Source organism: Pecten maximus, chromosome 2 (genome assembly GCF_902652985.1).
Source record: "Pecten maximus chromosome 2, xPecMax1.1, whole genome shotgun sequence".
NCBI lineage: Eukaryota > Metazoa > Mollusca > Bivalvia > Pectinida > Pectinidae > Pecten > Pecten maximus.
Genome location: NC_047016.1, coordinates 41,951,694 through 41,975,870, shown reverse-complemented (window position 1 = coordinate 41,975,870; position 24,177 = coordinate 41,951,694). Strand labels below are relative to the sequence as shown.

Sequence of the window (24,177 nt, the reverse complement as noted above, 5' to 3'; positions counted from 1 at the left end):
TACTTTCTCAGAAATAGCGATAACAAACTTCAATTATCAAAATCCAAGATGGCTGCCTGTCGGCCATGTTGTTTTCCGATTGGTCTCAAAATGCAATATGCATAACTAAGTACCAAGGGGAGCATACATATGAAATCTGAGAAAGATCCCTTCAGTACTTTCTCAGAAATAGTGATAACAAACTTCAATTATCAAAATCCAAGATGGCTGCCTGTCGGCCATGTTGTTTTCTGATTGGTCTCAAAATGCAATATGCATAACTAGGCACCAAGGGGAATCTACATATGAAGTTTGAGAAAGATCCCTTCAGTACTTTCTCAGAAATAGCGATAACAAACTTCAATTATCAAAATCCAAGATGGCTGCCTGTCGGCCATGTTGTTTTCCGATTGGTCTCAAAATGCAATATGCATAACTAAGTACCAAGGGGAGCATACATATGAAATCTGAGAAAGATCCCTTCAGTACTTTCTCAGAAATAGTGATAACAAACTTCAATTATCAAAATCCAAGATGGCTGCCTGTCGGCCATGTTGTTTTCTGATTGGTCTCAAAATGCAATATGCATAACTAGGCACCAAGGGGAATCTACATATGAAGTTTGAGAAAGATCCCTTCAGTACTTTCTCAGAAATAGCGATAACAAACTTCAATTATCAAAATCCAAGATGGCTGCCTGTCGGCCATGTTGTTTTCCGATTGGTCTCAAAATGCAATATGCATAACTAAGTACCAAGGGGAGCATACATATGAAATCTGAGAAAGATCCCTTCAGTACTTTCTCAGAAATAGTGATAACAAACTTCAATTATCAAAATCCAAGATGGCTGCCTGTCGGCCATGTTGTTTTCCGATCGGTCTCAAAATGCAATATGCATAACCAGGCACCAAGTGGAACCTACATATGAAATTTGAGAAAGATCCCTTCAGTACTTTCTCAGAAATAGCGATAACAAACTTCAATTATCAAAATCCAAGATGGCTGCCTGTCGGCCATGTTGTTTTCCGATCGGTCTCAAAATGCAATATGCATAACCAGGCACCAAGTGGAACCTACATATGAAATTTGAGAAAGATCCCTTCAGTACTTTCTCAGAAATAGCGATAACAAACTTCAATTATCAAAATCCAAGATGGCTGCCTGTCGGCCATGTTGTTTTCTGATTGGTCTCAAAATGTAATATGCATAACTAGGCACCAAGGGGAGCCTACAAATGAAATTTGAGAAAGATCCCTTCTGTCCTTTCTAAGAAATAGCGATAACAAACTTCAATTGTCAAAATCCAAGATGGCTGCCTGTCGGCCATGTTGTTATCCGATTGGTCTCAAAATGCAATATGCATAACTAGGGACCAAGGGGAACCCACATATGAAATTTGAGAAAGATCCCTTCAGTACTTTCGGAGGATTAGCGATAACAAGAATTGTTTACGGACGGACGGACGGACGGACGGAGGGACGGACGGACGGAGGGACGGACGGACGGACGACGGACCACGGACGCAGGGCGATTTGAATAGCCCACCATCTGATGATGGTGGGCTAAAAATGAGGCAAGTCTGACCCCTTGGGACAGAGGGACATGTTCATATCACATGGACACTTCTATATCCTCTATATCCTAGATATATCTAGATCCTCTATATATAATGGTTCAATTGTCAAATGATCGTTAAGGACCATTGCCCTCTTATTAAACAGTACACAAACATTTTATTCCCACAGCAGTATATATATAAATATATACATGTCTTTACACTGAGAATTATGTAATAATTGTACATGTATGCATATATGTATTTATACCTTCGCTTCCTCCGATCCATGCAAAACTGTATTGGACCAAGAGGGCCTGTATGGCTCATCGGACATTGCAGTGATTATAGCAATACAATAAAAGGATTTCCTTCAGAACAGGGTGAGCTAACAAAACAAGTGAGGTGCTGATGGGCCAACAAGGGCTCCATAATGTCTTCTGAGCTTCACCTTAGTGGTACATTGATATTGAAATAAAATCCTTATATAAAGAATGCATGTTCCAAATAACAAAATAATATATATGTTTTATGATATAATGTATAGGGAATCAGAGGAAGATCCCTCAGGAACTTGGAGAAACAACAATAACAAACTTCAACAAATCAAATCCAATATCAGCTTTTATCATTTTCAAATCAGTCTCGCTATTAAGCATGCACAATGCGTGACCAAGGGAAACCTGCTTATGAAATCTGTGCAAGATCCATAAAAAATGTTCTGAACAAAAGTACCAATGAAACTGATGAAGTTTCCCAGAAAACAACTTTACTGGAGGCTTTCCTGAAAGATGATAAATGAAGAATTTGGAAGAGGAAAGAATGCTGTTTTAACAATTGCAAGTTTCATCTAAGTGTTTGTGTACACATACTTATGCTTTAGAGTATGAAAGTAAGGGCATATATTCCCCAGTCCGATACTTAATGTACCTGTCAGCTATAAGGTTCATTGGCATCAATTCAAAATACAATTATGCACCCAGACAAAAAATTAACAATGGGAGATAACTTTGTAATTAAGTGATTGCGAACCCTGACTTTGGTACACTGTACTAAGTCTTAGCATGACCAATATATACACCAAGTTCTCCACTATTCTAGTTTAAAAGCAGGCAGAGTTATAAATGCTCCAGACACAAAACTCGAACAAAGGACAATAACTAATCAAGGGGCAACTGCAGGCCTTGGGTTCCTTTTGTACACTGCACATCGTCTTAGAGGAAAGCAAAATTATTCTTAGGACACAAAATTTTAACAGAGCAATGATTCTGTGAATAACGGGTTGTGTTGCAATTGAATCTAGACACCAAGTTTCATGATCCTTGCTCAAGGTCTCAAACAACTTAATTCAGCAAATTCAATCATGATCAGCTGCTGCTTCACACAGGAATCAAGTCCCTGAAGAAAATGTGTTTCTTAGGTTTGCAGGTATTTTCCTGAGTAAATTTCATAAGGAATGAGTACTTTCTATATATGAGACTAAAGAGAAGGGTCTCGAGATTTGAAAATCAGAAATATATTGAGGTACACTTCTACTTAAAATTATTTTCCATGTAGCGAAATCTTCAAATGTAATTTGGTATAGAATAAGATTTGACATCATTTGAACTTCAAATGATTGACAAATGATCACCCAATACACATAAAATAGTCACATCTTTTGATTTCAAATATACAGTAGTTTCTTTAATCATAAGATTCTTTGAAAATGTACATCATTTCTGTCACTCAAATATGTTTACATCACTAATATTTCATTCTCAATTTTATGAAAATACCCTTACAAAATTTCATTCATACCTTTCAGTAAATATCAAAATGCCTTTATGCATCCCTTACTACTGATAACCTTTTTTCTCATGGCTGCACCTGCATACCTCTCTTATACTTGTAAAATATTGCTCAACAATTCATATAGCTCCTGGTGCAATCTAGCTCTACACAAAATTTCTAGTTCTCTACCAAATCTCTAACATCTCTACCAAACCTCTGTAACATTTCTTCCTCTCAATCAAATCTCTGTACCTCTCTACCAAATCTCTAACATCTCTACCAAACCTCTAACATTTCTTCCTCTCAATCAAATCTCTGTACCTCTCTACCAAATCTCTAACATCTCTACCAAACCTCTAACATTTCTTCCTCTCAATCAAATCTCTGTACCTCTCTACCAAATCTCTAACATCTCTACCAAACCTCTAACATTTCTTCCTCTCAATCAAATCTCTGTACCTCTCTACCAAATCTCTAACATCTCTACCAAACCTCTAACATTTCTTCCTCTCAATCAAATCTCTGTACCTCTCTACCAAATCTCTAACATCTCTACCAAACCTCTGTAACATCTCTTCCTCTCAATCAAATCTCTGTACCTCTCTACCGAATCTCTAACATCTCTACCAAACCTCTAACATTTCTTCCTCTCAATCAAATCTCTGTACCTCTCTACCAAATCTCTAACATCTCTACCAAACCTCTGTAACATTTCTTCCTCTCAATCAAATCTCTGTACCTCTCTACCGAATCTCTAACATCTCTACCAAACCTCTAACATTTCTTCCTCTCAATCAAATCTCTGTACCTCTCTACCGAATCTCTAACATCTCTACCAAACCTCTGTAACATTTCTTCCTCTCAATCAAATCTCTGTACCTCTCTACCAAATCTCTAACATCTCTACCAAACCTCTGTAACATCTCTTCCTCTCAATCAAATCTCTGTACCTCTCTACCAAATCTCTAACATCTCTACCAAACCTCTGTAACATCTCTTCCTCTCAATCAAATCTCTGTACCTCTCTACCGAATCTCTAACATCTCTACCAAACCTCTAACATTTCTTCCTCTCAATCAAATCTCTGTACCTCTCTACCAAATCTCTAACATCTCTACCAAACCTCTAACATCTCTTCCTCTCAATCAAATCTCTGTACCTCTCTACCGAATCTCTAACATCTCTACCAAACCTCTAACATTTCTTCCTCTCAATCAAATCTCTGTACCTCTCTACCGAATCTCTAACATCTCTACCAAACCTCTAACATCTCTTCCTCTCAATCAAATCTCTGTACCTCTCTACCGAATCTCTAACATCTCTACCAAACCTCTAACATCTCTTCCTCTCAATCAAATCTCTGTACCTCTCTACCAAATCTCTAACATCTCTACCAAACCTCTGTAACATTTCTTCCTCTCAATCAAATCTCTGTACCTCTCTACCGAATCTCTGTAACATTTCTTCCTCTCAATCAAATCTCTGTACCTCTCTACCAAATCTCTAACATCTCTACCAAACCTCTAACATTTCTTCCTCTCAATCAAATCTCTGTACCTCTCTACCAAATCTCTAACATCTCTACCAAACCTCTGTAACATTTCTTCCTCTCAATCAAATCTCTGTACCTCTCTACCAAATCTCTAACATCTCTACCAAACCTCTAACATCTCTACCAAACCTCTAACATCTCTACCAAACCTCTGTAACATTTCTTCCTCTCAATCAAATCTCTGTACCTCTCTACCAAATCTCTAACACCTTCTCCAAGTCTGTGTACATCTTCACAGTCACTGTACATATCCACCAAGCTTCTGTTTCCCAGATACCCCACTCCACAAACAAATTAAGACATCCAATCATAGTACGGTCGAAGCATATGTTGCTTTCAGTAAATTTAAAGGCATAATGTGGTTTTGGAAGTGTTTGCTACTGTAAATGGCAGTGACTTTGATCTTTGATATCTCGACAAGAAAGTTAAATTTCAAGCAAGCACTGTTTCGAAGAAGCACTGGGAAAAGTCTTTGTGTGTTCATATTAGCCTTACAGAACCTATTATATTGTATATATAAACAGTCACCTTTTCCTTTGACCTCAGTGTCAGTATGATAGTATGTATATCAGTTTAACATTTCAAAGGTCATCATGCTACTTACAAAATGAGTTTTTATATCCATATGTCCATAGCAACAAGATCCAACAAATGACACAACATATCCAGGAACGCGGGTGGTTTACTCGAATCCTCATATCCCCCCCAGATTAAAAGTTCCAGGCACGTGGGTGGTTTTCTTGAATCCTCATATCCCCCCAGATTAACAGTTCCAGGCACGCGGGTGGTTTTCTTGAATCCTCATATCCCCCCAGATTAACAGTTCCAGGCACGCGGGTGGTTTTCTTGAATCCTCATATCCCCCCAGATTAACAGTTCCAGGCACGCGGGTGGTTTTCTTGAATCCTCATATCCCCCCAGATTAACAGTTCCAGGCACGCGGGTGGTTTTCTTGTGTCCTCATATCCCCCTAGATTAACAGTTCCAGGCACGCGGGTGGTTTTCTTGTGTCCTCATATCCCCCGGCCCCCAGATTAATAGTTCCAGGCACGCGGGTGGTTTTCTTGAATCCTCATATCCCCCCAGATTAACAGTTCCAGGCACGCGGGTGGCTTTCTCGTAATCCTCATATCCCCCTAGATTAACGATTCTCTGTAACAATATCTCCTTCTTCTCTATCAAAAGGCGGCGGCTTATTCATCCAAACATATGACAGAATTGTCAACTTGAACCTCATCTTCACTATGTTCACCATCGATATCATAATTATTGTTTTCCTGGTCATCATGCTCACTACATGTTTCTGTATCAGATGTCGACACCATCCTACCATCAGTGACACTAGCTAGTCTACCTTTGGAAGGCTCCGTTTTTCCACTGGATTCAGTTTCACTAAAACCTTCTCTCTGAAATCAAACAGAATATGTTTTCCATTTAGCAGTATAATCAGAGTGTTTCAGCTAACTGGATCCATCACCTGAATACAGTTATGGCTATACAATGTAAACTTCCAAAACCCATGTACTTCATATAACAGTTACTGACACAACATTGTGACAATATATATATACCGTATGTTATATATAGGACTTCCTATTTTTCAGTAAAAGTTGCACAATTGTTATAACATATTTGGACTTGATGATCTTGATATGTCAAATGTATTTGTGTTTCAATAAGATCTATATATCTATTTCATATGTATGCAATATTGTGCATATATAGTCCTTTTCTGTTTTTCATCTAACAGATGATCTCTTCCTTTTAAAGATTTAAACAACACATTTTATCACTAGCCTGTGACTTAGAAATAGATTAAGATTTGTTATTTGAACAAATTTCGAAGCATTAGTCCAAGCTTATTGACTAATGTCATACACCGGGTACCAGACCCTTTTGGATATTGAGCTAAAATCTATATATTTCAATATATTTTGAAACCTTTTGACCTTGAAAGCAGGTCAAGGTCATTCAAATGAAACATTTTCTGTAGCTCTTCATCCCATATGTATTACACTACAGACCCAATATGTTGACCCTGGGCCTCTGTATTATTGAGAAGTGATCAAATGTAATTTGTTTATTGACACACATACACTAGTACAGCACAGCATAATACAGATGATGCAGGAAGACAGAAAAAAGGCGACAATGGGCCACTTGAGACTTTGTCTTAGGTGACCCAACAAGACAGCCAAAGGTCTTAATGGTCATCTGACTCTAAAGTCCCTTAAGCTTGTACTATTGCAGTATGCAGCCATCATGGATTTTGGACAGACCCGAAAATTAACAACACTTATCAGGCAACTTAGAGCTGACCAGTCCCTCTGTTGGAACTAAGTTTGAAATAAGAAAAAACGGATGTCGTCAGATTAAGTACGATGGTTATAAGTCATGGTGACCCTTCAGGTCAGATTATCTAAAAAGCACATTGTTTGCTGTTCAATTAAAGAGAGCTGGCTTGTAAATATTCTTAAATTCCTCAATTTTCATGCCGTTTTCATTCAGCAAACAAAATATGCTGTCAACCACAGGAAGGAATATTCCCTATCATATCTGGTTATAGTATACGCCTGATGATTGCTGAAATGAAGTAACTGTTCAAGAAATTTAAAACAGGTGGTGGACAATTAATTACAATGTTGACTGATGGCATATACTGCCAGGAGGTGTACGTGTGTTAGTCACTGCTAATATATTTGATCAATCATGTTTGTACATGTGTAAAAACTTTTGTGATTGCCATTATTGTAATAGTGAAAACCAGTATGACATCATTTTTTTACATTCATTGTATAGTGTTTTTCTTACCTTTCTCCAAAATATCTATATTTTATATCAACAAAATAAGACAGGATGTTTCTTCTTTTGATCAGCAGCAAAACTTAACAGGTAAATCTATAAACCTACCAGGAAATAGACTTCAACTACTGTCAAAATCCAAGATGATCCCCTATATACAGCATATCAGGCCATTTTGGTTTTACCAATCAAACGAAAATTTGAACAGGCAAAACCATTTTGGTTTTACCAATTCACAATCAAATGAAAATTTAAACAGGAACATACAACTTCCAAGGAGAACCTACAATACAAAACAGATATCATAAAGTTCGAGAAATATCTGTTCTCGTATACTTCTCAAAAAACAGTGATGGCAAACTTCATGTTAAACTCTGAAATGGCCATGCATGCGCGTCCATCTGCCATTTTTGTCCTGCATGATCAGTCTTAGCATTGAAATGGCATAATTGGTGAAGGAGAACAAAGCGCTACATATACATGTATGAAGTTCAAGTAATATCCTTACAGTACTTCTCAAAAATAGCAATAACAATCTTCAACTAGTACTGTGAATATCCAAAATGGTGGCCTTTTAGCAATTTTGTCTCTCTGATCAGGCCCAAAATTGGAAAGGTCAACTAATTATAGGGTCAAAGTATACGTAAGACTTTGATAAAAATTCTACAGACACTTCGCGGGAAACAGTGATAAAAAACTGTTGTATGGAAATTATGGATGAATAAAAAGTAATTTGAACATATACAGCACTCAGCTTATATAATTAAAATGGTGGGCTAAACTTATCTTAATACACATTTCTTTAATTTTTTTTTGCAACATTATCAAAATCAACCTGGTATCATTTAACAAACAAAAAGAATCCTATCAAGAGAAAGAGGAAACATTATATTGTTCATTTTCTCAGTATTCCCATATAACACTTACCTCTTTAGCATAAATTTCTCCTTTCCTGTTTTTCTTAAAAACAACATTTCCTTTCAAAAGTTCAACAAATGATATTTTCCCTCTCTTCCTAAGTCTTTCACTGCGGTAAGAGTTGACAGTGTCATCAGATTCTAAGTGTACTTTTTTAGGACGAGAAGGGGACATGACTGCACCGTCAGCATCACTAGAGAAATTTGTGCCACGTTTCCTTGTAGCCTGTTTTGCCTCTGTTGTTGGGTATTTTATTTTGGCTTGATTTACTTCTTTATGTGCATTTCCCGACATATTTGGTGTGGTAGTTTTTTCATCACTTTCATCACTTTCATCATCGGCATCGTCGTCACTGCTACAATACATATTCAAAACTATATCATCTCCCGCTTCTCCAGTTTCATTGTCACTTCTGAGTATCTGAATTGCATCCTGTTTGTTACCATGGTTACTATTGAGTATCTGATTCACGTCCTGTTTGTTACCATGGTTACTATTGATTATCTGATTCACATCCTGTTGGTTACCATGGTTACCATTGAGTATCTGATTCACGTCCTGTTTGTTACCATGGTTACTATTGATTATCTGATTCACGTCCTGTTGGTTACCACGGTTACCACTGAGTATCCGATTCACATCCTGTTTGTTACCATGGTTACTATTGATTATCTGATTCACGTCCTGTTGGTTACCATAGTTACAACTGAGTATCTGGTTCACATTCTGTTGGTTACCAAGGTTACTATTGAGTATCTGGTTCACGTCCTGTTGGTTACCATGGTTATTGTAGACTTCCTGCTTCACAGTCTGTTGGTTACCATGGCTACTGTTGACTTCCTGTTTCACAATCTCTTGGTTACCATGGCTACTTGAGATCACCTCAGCCTCTAGGTTAACTTGCTTACTAGTCCCAACATTGTCATCAATTTCCTCTTCTGACACAGGCTCCTGTTTTATGATTTCTCTTATAATTGGTGAAGTGTCGCTGTCCGATTGTGTCACCTGTCCTAAGCTAAGAATGCTGTAAAACACTATTAGTACTCGTTACAGGTAAACTACTATCTGTAGTGACACTTGAGTGTTTGACAAACGGTGAAGTTAATGAAGTGGATTTACAATCCTTTGTTAATGTTGAACCACTTCCTGTTACGTTAATAGAAGGTACACATCTTGCTGGAGTCACAGATGAATTTTTTATATCGGGGAGGACCAACAATGGCTTACCCCCTGTTTGAGGATAAAGCACCAAATGTTTGATGGCCCCTGCTGGAATTGGTACTGCATTCAGCAAACCTTGAAGATCTATATTTTGAGTTGTTTTCACAATCTGAATTTTCCCTTTTTGATTACAGTCATGTACCTGGTTTTTCACCGGTGGTGAAATTTGTATGTGTTGATGACTTTCAGTTTGTTTTAAAGTCTGTGTTGGTTCAAGAAGACATGGAGACCTGCCAGGGAGAAAAGAGTTTCATTCAATGTTAAAAGTAAACTATAAATTCTTCATGTATCACTAAGCTACAAAACGACAAGATTTGAAACTCTAAATATTACTGCTAAGAGGCAATTAAAACGTATGATTCAGTGTATGAAAGTATATATGAAAATCCCTTAGACAATTTGTCTACAGAAAATTGAAATCCCATAGCCCAAGTCATTTTTCCATAGACTCATTTAGTAAACATATTGTTGAAAGTAGCATAACTGCGTCACACAAACACTTGCATCATCCAGTTCATGCTCACTCAAATGTTTGAAGCAAATAACATGCTGTTCTTGGTATTGTAATGTATGTCAGGACTCAAACTTTTCATAGTCAATCGGGCCAACACTAAATTTTTTTACATAGACAGACCAGGTTTTCTATAGTCTCGGGTCATCGGACCACCTTTACTTTCGAACACTGATAATTCCAGAACCTAACTGCATGTTTTATTGTACCTCCTAGTATCATGCTTCAGTGCACCTCATATAATGTAGAGAGTCGGAAGAAACACGGACTAACCACATATATCCTGTTACAGAGTGTAACATAGAGCCACACTGCCTCTATTATAATGGAAAAGTCCATGGCATTCATACTTACTTTAAATCAGGCTTCTCTGCCACTGGAGTTGATACATGTGATGCCTCAGGCACAACATCTTGACATGGAGTTTTCTGACTGGCAGAAATCTCCCAGTCTTCCAATCTTCTCTCCAATATAGGCAGGTTTCCATTATCAATAGGTAATCTTCAAAAGTAAAAACAGAATTCCAGCAATGCAACACTCAAAGAGCTCAGGTGCCAGTCTCGTTTAGAAATTAGTAAATTCAAAGCAAACAGAACTGATACTTAATTCATATAAGCATAAATAACCCTATAAGTGTACTAACGTGCAAATTCAAATTACATTTGCATTTAATTATTTTGTTTTATCAATTTAAGGAACTTCATATTTTTAAGTTATGTTACAGATATATAGAGACAAAGTTCCATGTCAGCTCATTATACTAACTCATATCTGTATCAGATTGGACTTTCAAATAATCCTCATTGCATGCTATGTTCTTTAGGAAGAAAGACAACCATTCATCTATGGGAATGCACTGAAGTTCAAAACTTTTTAATATCAAATTTTCAAATTTTGAAAATCTCTTAGACATTCTTGTCATTCCTTTTTCAATCAATAAAGAAAGGATGTTTTTTTTGGACTGATTAATCAAGCTGGATTGTACAATAGGATTTTTAATGAAATTATTGTTTTTATTAAGTATTAAATCTACAAAACAAGGAGCCGCAAAGCTTGCCATTATCCCCCGCGCCTTGCAGTTGGTATGAAAACCCAAATACATGCATATATCAAGCTCAAAGTAAGAGTTATTAAGGAAACAGTAATTTGGTATTTTTGATTAAGTCTCCATGGTGACAGAGAAAATACAGAAAATGGAAGGTCCGCAATAGCAAAAGGCACAACTAGTCTGATATATTCAGAAAGTTTCAAGGAGCTGCGTCGAACGGTTTTGGAGTTATAGCCCGGAAACAAAAGGAAACAGTAATTTGGTATTTTTGATTAAGTTTCCACGGTGACAGAAAAAATACCAAAAATGGAAGGTCCGCAATAGCAAAAGGCACAACTAGGGCACTAGTCTGATATATATAGAAATTTTCAAGGAGCTGCGGCGAACGGTTTTTGAGTTATAGCCCAGAAACAAAAGGAAATAGTAATTTGGTATTTTTGACTAAGTTTCCATGGTGACAGAAAAAATACTGAAAATGGAAGGTCCGCAATAGCAAAAGGCACAACTAGGGCATTAGTCTGATATATACAGCAAGTTTCAAGGAGCTGCGTCGAACGGTTATGGAGTTATAGCCAAGAAAAGAATCTCGGACGGACGGAGCCCAATTTAATATCCCCCGCAAACGCGTTTCGCGGAGGATAATTAGGTGTTTATCTAGCTCACTAATGTTTTTAAGTTAACCCCATTAAAGATTATGCAGTTCAGAAATATTATGCACAAGGAAAGGGGGAATACCCTGGTATTGTCTTAACAATTTTACAAATGATTGACAGAAGAAAAAAAAAGTTCTATATCAGGTATGCATAAAATTCTGACAATAACCCCATCAGGTATAGTGATTGAACATTGACAAATTGTAGATATAAATATGTATGTAGCTACCGGTAACTGATTTCAAATCGGGGGACTGTGTATATATAAATTGCCTATAAAATGAATTTTCTGTATTGTACTCAAAAATGCTCAATCTTTCTAGGATCTTGATGCCCACCATTGAATGATCTTCATCGGTCCTAGCTATAACAGAGATATTTTTTTCTCTACTTCCTCTTCTTTTCTCGTCTCCCTCTTAATCATGTGATAAAATGGGGAAACTATATATGAAGTCTAAGAAAGCTCCAAGAACTTTCTGAATGTAAGGTGATTTGAATATCCCACTAATGATAAATTATGGTAAATAACGACCAAATATCATATCAGTTTATTTTACATTATCTTACAGTAATAATCCATCATTTCTGATCGTCATCCAATGAATAACTAACAAGGTTTGTCATTAACAACTCACTCATCTATCTCATTATAAACTTCTGGTTCATCGTTCTGTACTTCTGTGTCTGATGATTCCTCCTCTGCTGGCAGCTCTGAACCATCATCCAGGATGATGCCATTGACTGAAGACCAGCTAAAAATAATAAATGGACAAAATAACTGCAAAAATCAGAAAAATATTGCATTATTCCATTATGACACTTTGTATTTAAATGATAATTCTATTTAGGGAGCCGAGATAACCAATATCGTTATATCATCATATCGAATGAAACAAAGCGCCATAACCGTTTTATTATATTTCGGTATCACAACAAGAGTACAGAATATAAAGTTATGATCATCAATGTCATTTAAAATGTATATTATTTTGTAATGTTCGCCATATAATGTCATAAATATCCCATCCTTGATAAAACATCATACATGCAGTGAATCTCGTGCAACTTGCAAGTGTCCCAAAAATCTGATTGGCTGAAATAACATGACATCATGGATCACTCATGATCACACAACAGTGCAATATGATGTTTTATCACTTTCAAAGAGTACAATTTGATGTTACATTGAATAACACATTATCAGATGTAGACTAATCAGCATCCGATACGAAACTGAAAATGTAATAAAACCTGCTTATCAGGGCTTTTTCTCACTGGTTTGGGATTGGCCTTTTTTGTCCCATTTTGGGAAGAAATTAGTAAATCGAGAATTTTTTCATGAGTAAACTGCAAATTTGGGGAATTTAGCTTAAATATACCTATATGAAATCATTTCAACTGGAAATAGAGCCCACTGGTGACCCCTGAAAGGACTCGGAAAAAGCTCTGTTAATCAATTTTTATGTACTCGTAGAAATCAATCTTTTGCAATGGTTTATCCTGCTTGGTTCACCGTTGCTCTACTCTCCAGGGTTCCTGCGTAAGATCGTCGCTGGTGCTACTTCGCTGCTCATGTATAAAACAACCAAACAACGACTGCGATTTGATGACATTTATTGCCAGACATTGGTTACATGAGACATCAACATAGAGAAGTGCGAGTATTATGTGGATATTGCTCGGTTTCAGAGAAGAAGTCGTTTATATCAATATAGCCCAATTGACCACATTTGGCCCCGCCCCTCAGGCCCCAGGGAGGTCGGCCCCACCATTTGTACAATTTTTAATCCCAACCCCAAAGGGATGCTCACAGTCAAATATGAGCAATATTTATTGCTTGGTTTCAGTGGAGAAGTTGTTCATATCAATTTAGCCAAATTGACCCCTCTTGGCCCCGCCCCTCAGGCCCCCTGGGGGTCAGCCTCACCATTTGTACAATTTTGAATCCCCACCCAATAGTGATGCTACCAGGCAAATATGAGCAATATCCATTGCTTGGTTTCAGAGAAGAAGTCGCTAATATTAATATAGCCCAATTGACCACATTTGGCCCGCCCCTCAAGCCCCTGGGGGGTCAGCTCCATCATTTGTACAATTTTTAATCCCCACCCCATAGTGATGCTACCAGGCAAATATGAGCGATATCCATTGCTTGGTTTCAGAGAAGAAGTCGTTTATATTAAGAGAGCCAAATTGACCCCTTTTGGCCCCGCCCCTCAGACCCCTTAGGGGTCAGCCCCAGCATTTGTACAATTTTGAGTCCCCACCCCATAGGGATGCTTCTGACCAAATTTGGTCAAATTCTGATGTGTGGTTATGAAGAAGAAGTCAATTGTTGACGGACGGACGGACGGACGGACGACGGACGCAACAGTATGGCATAAGCTCACCTTGGTCCTTCGGACCAGGTCAGCTTATAAAAATGAAAAAATGTTAATATTTAACTAAATGTCAAATTTCAGTTTTCACTTAAGCCTGAACGCAAAGTGCACCTGATGAGGTGAAGAATGTGAAATTGACTAGAATTAACCATTCAAATATCACATTCATATCGAATGGAGACGAAAGATTTATCATTTGATCTACATATGACATCAAGAAAAAAAGTATCATAAATTGGAATTGTACACCTCAGGGGTAGACATTAATTCCGTCTGGAATACCATTATACAGTGACCCGGTATCCCGCCCAAATATCAGGTATCCCAATTCTGTTCAATGTGATCAGTACTTGTTTTCTGCCGAATCAAATCAAAACAATAAGGTTGCCCATATATTATTCTATTTTACAAATTGATATAGTGATAAGTAAAATTTTTGTTAATCGTTTTTAACTTCAGTGTATTGGCAAGTTTGAAAAACGTTTTATTTTGCCATTGTAATGATTAGCTCTAGAATTCTACTTTAACTTTCAAATAACTTTGAACTATCGTTATGCTCGCCCTACATAACGATACTGTAATGTAACAGTCAATACAATGAAAAACAAATTATTTAAATTGTCGTGATTTACCTTATTTTGCACAAAACAAATTCTTTACTAATTGTTACGCTAGCAGAATTATTTTGCCGCATTGTGTCAAAGTATTACGATCATGTGACGAGTGACGAGTCACATACATGTCCAGCCAGTGTGTATGTACATGTACATCGATATCCAGGAGTGATGTTATGGCAAAATCATGCAGATTGTTTTTGGCATTTTACTATTTATAATTAGTGGACTTAATTTTTTTGGCACCAAAAACCCACTTTAAAGATTTTGGGGCCAAGTTTTGGAAAGCTTGTAAGTCCACACCCTTCTTATTGGTTTATACATCCATTAGAGGTCTAGGAGGGATATTACCAGGTATGTGATGTACAATTTCAAAATGACATGCTTATACATACATAAAAAATGAATGCATCATGTGATTGCTGCCGCTGGTGAGCTTTCATAATCATTGATTACACTTGTTTATATAAGCACCACATGTACAAGAACCATCATCAACCAAATGATCCATACATTTATCATAATTTTAATCAGAATCAACCAACTTCAACAGAAGAAATATGGCAATAACTTCGTCACATTCAAAGACATAAAAAGAAAGGTTTGAGAAAAATAACCAAATGATTTGTAATCAATAAGTACCTGGTAATGAACGCTTCCACAAATGTTTTGATGTTGTATATTTGTTAAGGGATTGTTACAGAAACATGAAAAAAACAGACATTTCAATACAAAAATTATCTAAATTAGATAAAATGACAGTTTATAATCAAAAACTATAAAATTCAGAGAGCTATATATATATATCTCAATTTTTTACAAAAAATTACAAACTGGCGTGACATAGATATAAACACTAATACAATGATATTGTTGTTACTGTTTCACAAAAAAAAAAAAAAAGAAACAAGAAATATCTTTAAAAAAGATAAACGGCATAGTTTTTATGCTGGTGGTTATAATGTAAAAGTGATGGTGAAATAAATTAACGAACTAAAGCGTTTTAGCACGAATAACAAAATTATATCAGTTTGAATCATTTTTTGGTAAAAATAAGACTGCATTTGAATCAGGAATATGATTTTATTAATGTGTCATTTAAAAAGATAATCTACTTATTCAGTTTGCATTCAATCTTATCTTTGTATCGTTTTTAACTGCATATCTGCATTTTGCATTGACCGCTACATTGACCAATCACATACTTTATCTTGACCAGTAACGCCACCTGTCGCGTCATACCCGAGGCCAAAAGAAAATTATATGGCTATGCCGAAAAATAGATAATTAAGCTCTCTGAATTATTTAATTTTACATTTAAAATCACACAAAAAAATTAAAGTTAACCAGACATAGGTAAGAGTGTGGTTAACCCGTGAAGGCTTTCTGTCTTGACACAGACAACCCGGTTACCTGTGAATGTGCATGCGCATTGCCATTCGGATCAAACGTTTGTCGGTTAGTCAACTTTTCTCAAATTTTCATACAAAAGTGTTTTGCCAATTACTGATCAACACAAGTCATTTATCAATATCAACTAGTTAACATAAATATAATAATTATATACTAGTAGCTCTTTTAAAAAAAATCTTGCATTCTGTAAAAAGACCATTGACTGTACCACAGGGGCATGTCTATAGTTTTATATTACAAAAAATAGTCAGAAATACCTATATATTGTCAATATATATAGGTATTTCTGACTATTTTTGTAATATAAAACTAGACATGCCCCTGTGACTGTACTGTAGTACATGTACATTAAAGTCTATGGCGAGTGCTTATGCACAATTGTAATAGAAATGAGAAGGTTAGTAGCGACCAGATGACCAAAATTAGGACCCAGTACGTATGTACCCTCCAAACAACTGAAACAGGCAAACGGACGGAGGCTTGACATTTTGTATGACCCATTGATTGATGATCTACCGAGTCCAGTCCCACAACACAGTGGTGTGTATTCATGAACTTACAAACACTTTCTTGACACGTGCATACACACACACACATACACACAGTCCAAGTCAATCTGTGTCACAATCCTAGATGTATCGTGAAGGCAACCTGGTGAACGGCAAATATATATATCACGAAAGAGATCTTCAATCGCACGACGTGCTTACAGTTTTCAGTAAAGATAACAACAGACCGAACATCACTGACAGTACGCGTACGGCGAGGCTAGGACCTGTACTGTAACACATGCTACCGTACACTTACCTCTTCAACAAAAACAGTGCCATTTCCTCGTGAGTCCCGATTTTATTGTAGTTTTTTACGTAATTCCATTTATATATACAGTGTCCGATTGTAATTCTTCCTTTTCTTCTTTCTTTTTCATAGTCTTCTTTACGTTTCCTTCTTTCTTGAGGTGTAAACACCCGTGGCCTTCCTCGCTTCTTCGAACGATCCGCCATTGGTTTTATGTTTTTGACGCATGCGCAATCTGTGTTTCATTTAATCTTCGGGACGCAAAAAGTTATTCTATTTTTTTTTTTAAGATAAATAAGAAGATCAAAATTTCTGAGGATGGTATTAGTGTAAAGTGTGTAACTTCTATTGCTGAAGAAAAATACGTACATAGTTTTAATGCTGGTGGTTATAATATAAAACAGTTTGAATCATTTTTGGTGATAATAAGACTGCATTTGAATCAGGAATATGATTTTATTAATGTGTCATTTGAAAAGATATATCAACTTATTTAGCTTGCATTCAATCTTAACTTTCATTCGTTTATAACTGCATATCTGCATTTTGCATTTACCACTACGTTGACCAATCACATACTTCATCTTGACCAGTAATGCCACCTGTCTCGTCATATCCGGAGCCAAAAGAATATTATACGGCTTAGAACGAATATTCATACCCTGTCTACGTTATCGCAGCTAGCATGGTTCCCCTCCTAAAACCTACAGTATTGTAATTACTGGTGGTCTAGATTTGAAAAAAAAAAATTTAAAAAAAAACAACAAAAAACAGGAAGTTAATGTAAGATGTCATAGTAAAATCATAATTTACCTTGACATATCACTATGGAATGTGATAGATATCAGACTTGGCTGTGGTAAAAGGAGTTGTTGGATTATATAATAATGGAAATATGATCAGTTATCAATAATCACAATACTTTAATACCTCTGTTAATTATAAACGGTATTATTTATTTGATGTTGGCATCAATTATACCAGAAAATAAATTTAAACTAAAAGATGCTACAGCACAACCATCTAATACAAATTAATGCTCTTCACAAAAATGCATAAAATTGCACCCACTGTATAGAAAATATCTAATTAACACCGTCATAATTAAACAATAAGTGTCTTTGTTTTGTCATCATTGTTGGCAACCTGAACTATAGCTAATTACTGGACTTCTGACATATTGAACCACAGAGGCATGTAACATAATTATGTTTCTGGGGTGGAAGGGGCTTATGTACAGTAGTATACTATAACCACAGGGTCATGTAACAATATTTCTGGTGGAGGGGGCTTAAGAACAAAACTATGTAGATATGTTTCATAATGCATATTCCTTCATTCGGACATCAGAAACATAAACAATTTCTATTGATGAAATCTATGTCCAAACAATGATTATATTAGTTTTTGTGCCTAAATGTAATGAAATTAACAAGAAAAGAGCATAATTATCATATACAAGTACCATATGTCTTTGCGGTAATTAGTGATACTTTGGGTATTCTCGAAGAACTTTGGTCAATCATGAGAGTAAAACTGCCTAATCAATGTAAATATACATATTTTCAAGTAAGTTTACTTTTGAAGACCTAAAGTTTATTCAAACGAAGAAATGCCACTTTAATGTTATTTCACCTGTAAAAATGAAGGTACTGTACCTGTACAAAAATATGTTGAGCTTGTTTGTTCTTCAGTGACTGGATCTGTTATTTTTTTCACATTCTCATATAGACTCAGTAATATTGCTTAAAATACAATATCATTGTACAATACAAAATAAATTGATTACAATTTTTTTTCTTTTTTCTTTTTTTCTTTTTGAGAGAGACAGCAACAATCACTGTATACATGACTTGTATTTTGTGAATCTTTGTGATCTCACAATATATCTCACCAAACAGTTGTTGTGTCTATGGAACGCCAAATTAACATATATTCAATTAATTGAACCTATCTTCAAATAATTGAAGATAGATTCAATTCAATTAAAGATAGGTTTAATTCAATTAGAGAAAGGTTCAATTCAATAAGAGATAGGTTCAATTCAATTAGAGATAGGTTCAATTCAATTGAAGATAGGTACAATTCTATTAAAGATAGATTTAAATAAGACTAATTGAACCTATCTTCAATTGATTTGAACCTATCTCTAATTGAACTGAACCTATCTTCAATTACGAACAAATAGGGAAAAGAGGCAAATTAAAGATAGGTTCAATTGAATTAAAGATAGGTTCAATTTAATTAAGGATATGTTGTATTTGAAGATAGGTTTAATTCAGAGAAAAGATAGATTTAAATAAGACTAATTGAACCTATCTTCAATTGATTTGAACCTATCTCTAATTGAACTGAACCTATCTTCAATTACGAACAAATAGGGAAAAGAGGCAAATTAAAGATAGGTTCAATTGAATTAAAGATAGGTTCAATTTAATTAAGGATATGTTGTATTTGAAGATAGGTTTAATTCAGAGATAGGTTCAATTAAATTAGAGATAGGTTCAATTCAATCAGAGATAGGTTCAATTCAATTAGAGATAGGTTCAATTAAATTAGAGATAGGTACAATTCAATTAAAGATAGGTTCAATTCAATTGAAGAAAGGTAAAATTCTATTAAAGATAGGTTCGACCAATTCAATTGTACCTATCTTTAAATAATTAAAGATAGTTACAAATAATTGGACCTATCTTCAATTAATTGAACCTATCTCAAATAATTGAAGATAGGTTCAATTAATTGAATATATGTTAATTTGACGTTCCATATGTGTCAGATTGCAATTAAATTCCATATAACAGATTATTTGTTGTTCATGTGAAACACAGAAGTATAATTTGTTGTTGGGAGGCAATAGGCCTATATAATTATTAATACCCAGTGAGACAATGGTTCTCATGTTGACTTTGTGTATTGGTTAAAATAACTACCTTTAAATATTACGTTTTATATATGTAATTAAAAGTCATTTCCTAACAACTTATTAAATATTTCCGGCAGAAATAATCATTCCAGTATAAACAAACTTCATGGTTCAACCTCACAATGGCACGTAAACAACGTTCCGTGTGAATGACCACGTGCATCGACACCGACATCGCGCGTGAGGCTATTGTGTACACAGATATATACATGTGTGGAGAGCCAACAGTGTGCGTGTTTTATATCAGATTTCCACAAGGAAAGCGCGTGCTGTTTTGCACTTCAACCTCGGCTATTGATTGACACGATGATATTACCTGTCCAGGAGCATTTTAGCCACTTCTTCATTTTTCCACATGCGCATGCCGGCTTTCAAGGCCAGCCATCTATTCATTTGTTTGCCAATATTGATACGAGATCCCCCTCTGCTAAGCTGTCTTGCATTTACTTTCAGCGGTTTTGAAAACTGTTTGCACGATAGAGTCGCAGCAGCCATCGTTTTTCGTATTGTCTATAAAGGAATGTACACATGTAGACGTGCAGTGCACAAGCATTGCATCCCTTTACAGGTCTACGCATGGCGGAGAGTTTGTTGACATTTCTTCGTACATAGTAGGGGTTCGAAACTCAGCCTTGGCGGATTTTTTTTTTTTTTTTAAATTTTATCCCAGACAAGATTTTCGAAAATTGACTCGATAGTAAACAGGTTATGTTGATATTTATGTTTTATATATCTACATGTTAAGACTCATTTGGAATACACTTCAAGTTCAATTTGTATGATCACCCAATACAGTATTGAACTCATAGAAAATGTCTAGCGAAGAGCCATGAAAGTTGATATCGGGTCTTGCAAACTTGACATAATCTGAGAGGTTACAACAAATAAGCCTGTGCCAACACAGTAACATGCAATGTCGGATCGGAGGGGAGTATAGGCATGCAATTTAATGTAACTCGAAATATTTAACATCTATGACAATATTTTGTGTCATATTAAATATAATTCTGATGGTTATTTCAACAATAGAGGCACTATACACGTTACTGGTTGTACATAAGATAAATGGATGTTAATTATTCTGTCCATCTGTCCAAAAATTGATTTTTTTTATCCAAGAGGGTTTGTATTTAATCACTAGCGGATCCAGGGGGGCGGCGGTGTCCTGGGGGTCAGGCCCCCAGACCCCTCGCCAAAAAAAATTCGGCTCGCGCCGATGGCGCGAGCATTACCTCTAAATTGCTAGACCCCCTCCCCCCTTTCAAATTCTGGATCCGCGCCTGTTTAATGAATGATTTAAAATGTCATAATTTCAACAAAAAATGTCTTATAATTCACAGGGGATGGAAGATCGAATGCCTTGTAAAAAGTTAGGTGACTAAATGTGTAACACATATATGGAACATTTAATAATATCAGAGACCTATTTAGTATATAGGTCTCTGATAATATATTTTTCTGGCTAACAGCCCTCTGTTAAATTAATGTCATCATTTGATTGTGTAGTACAATATTTTATATGTTACATCATTCATAATAACTCGTTGTTATTGTCACTATAGGCAAGGCGTTGCATTTTATACTTCATACCTGGATGTTTGTATTCTAAATAGGGGCCATGCATATGGTGGCCGAGTAGTTAAGGTGTCCCGACACTTTATCACTAGCCCTCCACCTCTGGGTTCCTAGTTCGAAACCCACATGGGGCAGTTGCCTGGTACTGACCGTAGGCTGGTGGTTTTTCTCTGGGTACTCCGGCTTTCTTCTACCTCCAAAACCTGGGATGTCCTTAAATGACCCTGGCTGTTAATAGGATGTTAAGAACAAGAGATCCCAGAGGGATCTTGGCGCCCACCATTGAATGATCTTTATAGGTTCCATGTCAGATTGATCTTTTCTCTACTTTTCCCTTCCTCTAAGTCTTACTAATCTGTGTAAACTCAGAAACAGCCCTCTAGTACTTTTCAAACAAGGGAAACCTACCTGGTATACATGTATATAAAATTTAAGATTTAGCGATTATGGCTGTCTGTCAGCCATGTTGTTTTCGGATTGGTCCCAAAATGCAATACCAGGGACCAAGGGGAACCTACATATGAAATTAGAGAAAGATCCCTTCAGTACCTTCTGTAACAATCGGAAAACAAAATGGCCATCTTGGATTTTGACAATTGAAGTTTGTTATCGCTATTTCTGTGAAAGTACTGAAGGGATCTTTCTCAAATTTCATATGCAGGTTCCTCTTTGTTCCTGGTTATGCATATTGCATTTTGAGACTAATTAGAAAACAACATGGCCGACAGGCAGCCATCTTGGATTCTGACAATTAAAGTTTGTTATCGCTATTTCTGTGAAAGTAATGAAGGGATCTTTCTGAAATTTCATATGCAGGTTCCCCTCAGTGCCTAGTTATGCATATTGCATTTTGAGACCAATCGGAAAACAACATGGCCGACAGGCAGCCATCTTGGATTTTGACAATTGAAATTTGTTATCGCTTTTTCTGTGAAAGAACTGAAGGGATCTTTCTCAAATTTCATATGGAGGTTCCCCTTGGTGCCTTCTTATGCATATTGCATTTTGAGACCAATCGGAAAACAAAATTGCTGACAGGCAGCCATCTTGGATTTTGACAATTAAAATTTGTTATCGCTATTTCTCAGAAAGTAATGAAGGGATCTTTCTGAAATTACATATGCAGGTTCCCCTCAGTGCCTAGTTATGCATATTGCATTTTGAGACTAATCAGAAAACAACATGGCTGACAGGCAGCCATCTTGGATTTTGACAATTGAAGTTTGTTATCGCTATTTCTGTGAAAGTACTGAAGGGATCTTTTTCAAATTTCATATGTAGGTTCCCCTCAGTGCCTAGTTTTGCATACTGGGACCAATATGAAAACAACATGGCCGACAGACAGCCATTATAGCTAAATCTTAAATTCTATATATAGGTTCCCCTTGTTTGAATAGTACTAGAGGGCTGTTTCTGAATTTACACAGATAAGTAAGACTTAGAGGAAGGGAAAAGTAGGGAAAAGATCAATCTGACATGGAACCTATAAAGATCATTCAATGGTGGGCGCCAAGATCCCTCTGGGATCTCTTGTTTATATTAACTTTCAAATAACAGTGACAATGAGCTATATATTATAAAAAGTATTTACTATACACAGACTTCAAGCTAATCTTGGCCCAGGAACTCTATTTGAGTACTTTTAGCACAGCTATTTACATGCAGACTGAAAAATGACCTCTTACCAAAGTACCATAACAAAACCTTCATAGTTCAATTGTGTGTGACCTATATTATTATGCGAGATTTATATTTAAGTGACAAGTGTGTATCCCCGTCATGTACGTGACATCTATTTGCTTGTTTCCTTTAATAAATCTTTTAACATTCAATGCCTTGTATATAGTTTCTGTGTGTTCAAACACACTTATCCTTTGCATACAGTATATGTGCATTATTTATATAGATAGGTAACTTTAAGTATTGTAATGTAGCGTAACTGGACTGGGTCGATCATCAGCGACCAGGTAGCTCAATTGGTAGAGCATTCGGCTAGTGTTCAGAGGTCCAAGGTTCAAATCCCAGTCTGGCTGCTACATTTTCTCTTTCTCCTGTTACATAATTGGGAGCTTGCTAACCCTTGTTTAAAGCATTGCGAGTATGCTTAGCAAGGGGATATCCAAATTTGTGGTCTTCGCGGCAAAGACTTGGAAAAAAAAAGGAGGGAGGAATGTAGTGGAACTGGATTAGAGGTCCTGGGTTCGAAACCTGGTCTGGCTGCTACATTTTCTCTTTCTCATGCTACATTAATATTACCTATGTACCTACAGCATTCAGTGACATTGAGGTGCTATGATAAACATAGAGAAGACATGTAGCGTAACTGGTATGGGCTGAAAGCTGGTGGCCAGGTAACTCAAATGGTTAGAGTGTATAGAGTTCAGAGGTCCCGGGTTCAAGTCCCTGTCTGGTCGTTGAATTTTTCCTCTCCTGTTTTATTTGGCACCTAACTAAACA

The 24,177-nt window shown here is 36.3% G+C and overlaps 1 protein-coding gene across 1 annotated transcript; it reads right to left on the bottom strand.

Annotated features, from left to right (window-relative positions):
- Positions 1-3,181: 3,181 nt before the first annotated feature.
- On the bottom strand, positions 3,182-20,640 carry LOC117343156 (GATA zinc finger domain-containing protein 14-like). The gene is made up of 7 exons (XM_033905482.1): positions 20,462-20,640; positions 12,649-12,765; positions 10,667-10,813; positions 9,808-10,031; positions 8,590-9,623; positions 5,010-6,266; positions 3,182-4,969 (listed from the first exon to the last, which is right to left on the bottom strand). The coding sequence occupies exons 1-6, from the start codon at positions 20,638-20,640 to the stop codon at positions 6,054-6,056; spliced, it is 1,914 nt and encodes a 637-aa protein (XP_033761373.1). The 3' UTR covers positions 3,182-4,969; positions 5,010-6,053.
- Between the last annotated feature and the right edge of the window lie 3,537 nt (positions 20,641-24,177).

Coding starts and splice junctions, on each gene's coding strand:
- LOC117343156 (XM_033905482.1), bottom strand. CDS start 20,640: ATGGCTGCTGCGACTCTATCGTGCAAACAGTTTTCAAAACCGCTGAAA. Junction 12,766..20,461: donor GCTAAAATGCTCCTGGACAG/GTAATATCATCG, acceptor TATTATTTTTAG/CTGGTCTTCAGTCAATGGCA. Junction 6,267..8,589: donor GAGAAATTTATGCTAAAGAG/GTAAGTGTTATA, acceptor GTTTGATTTCAG/AGAGAAGGTTTTAGTGAAAC.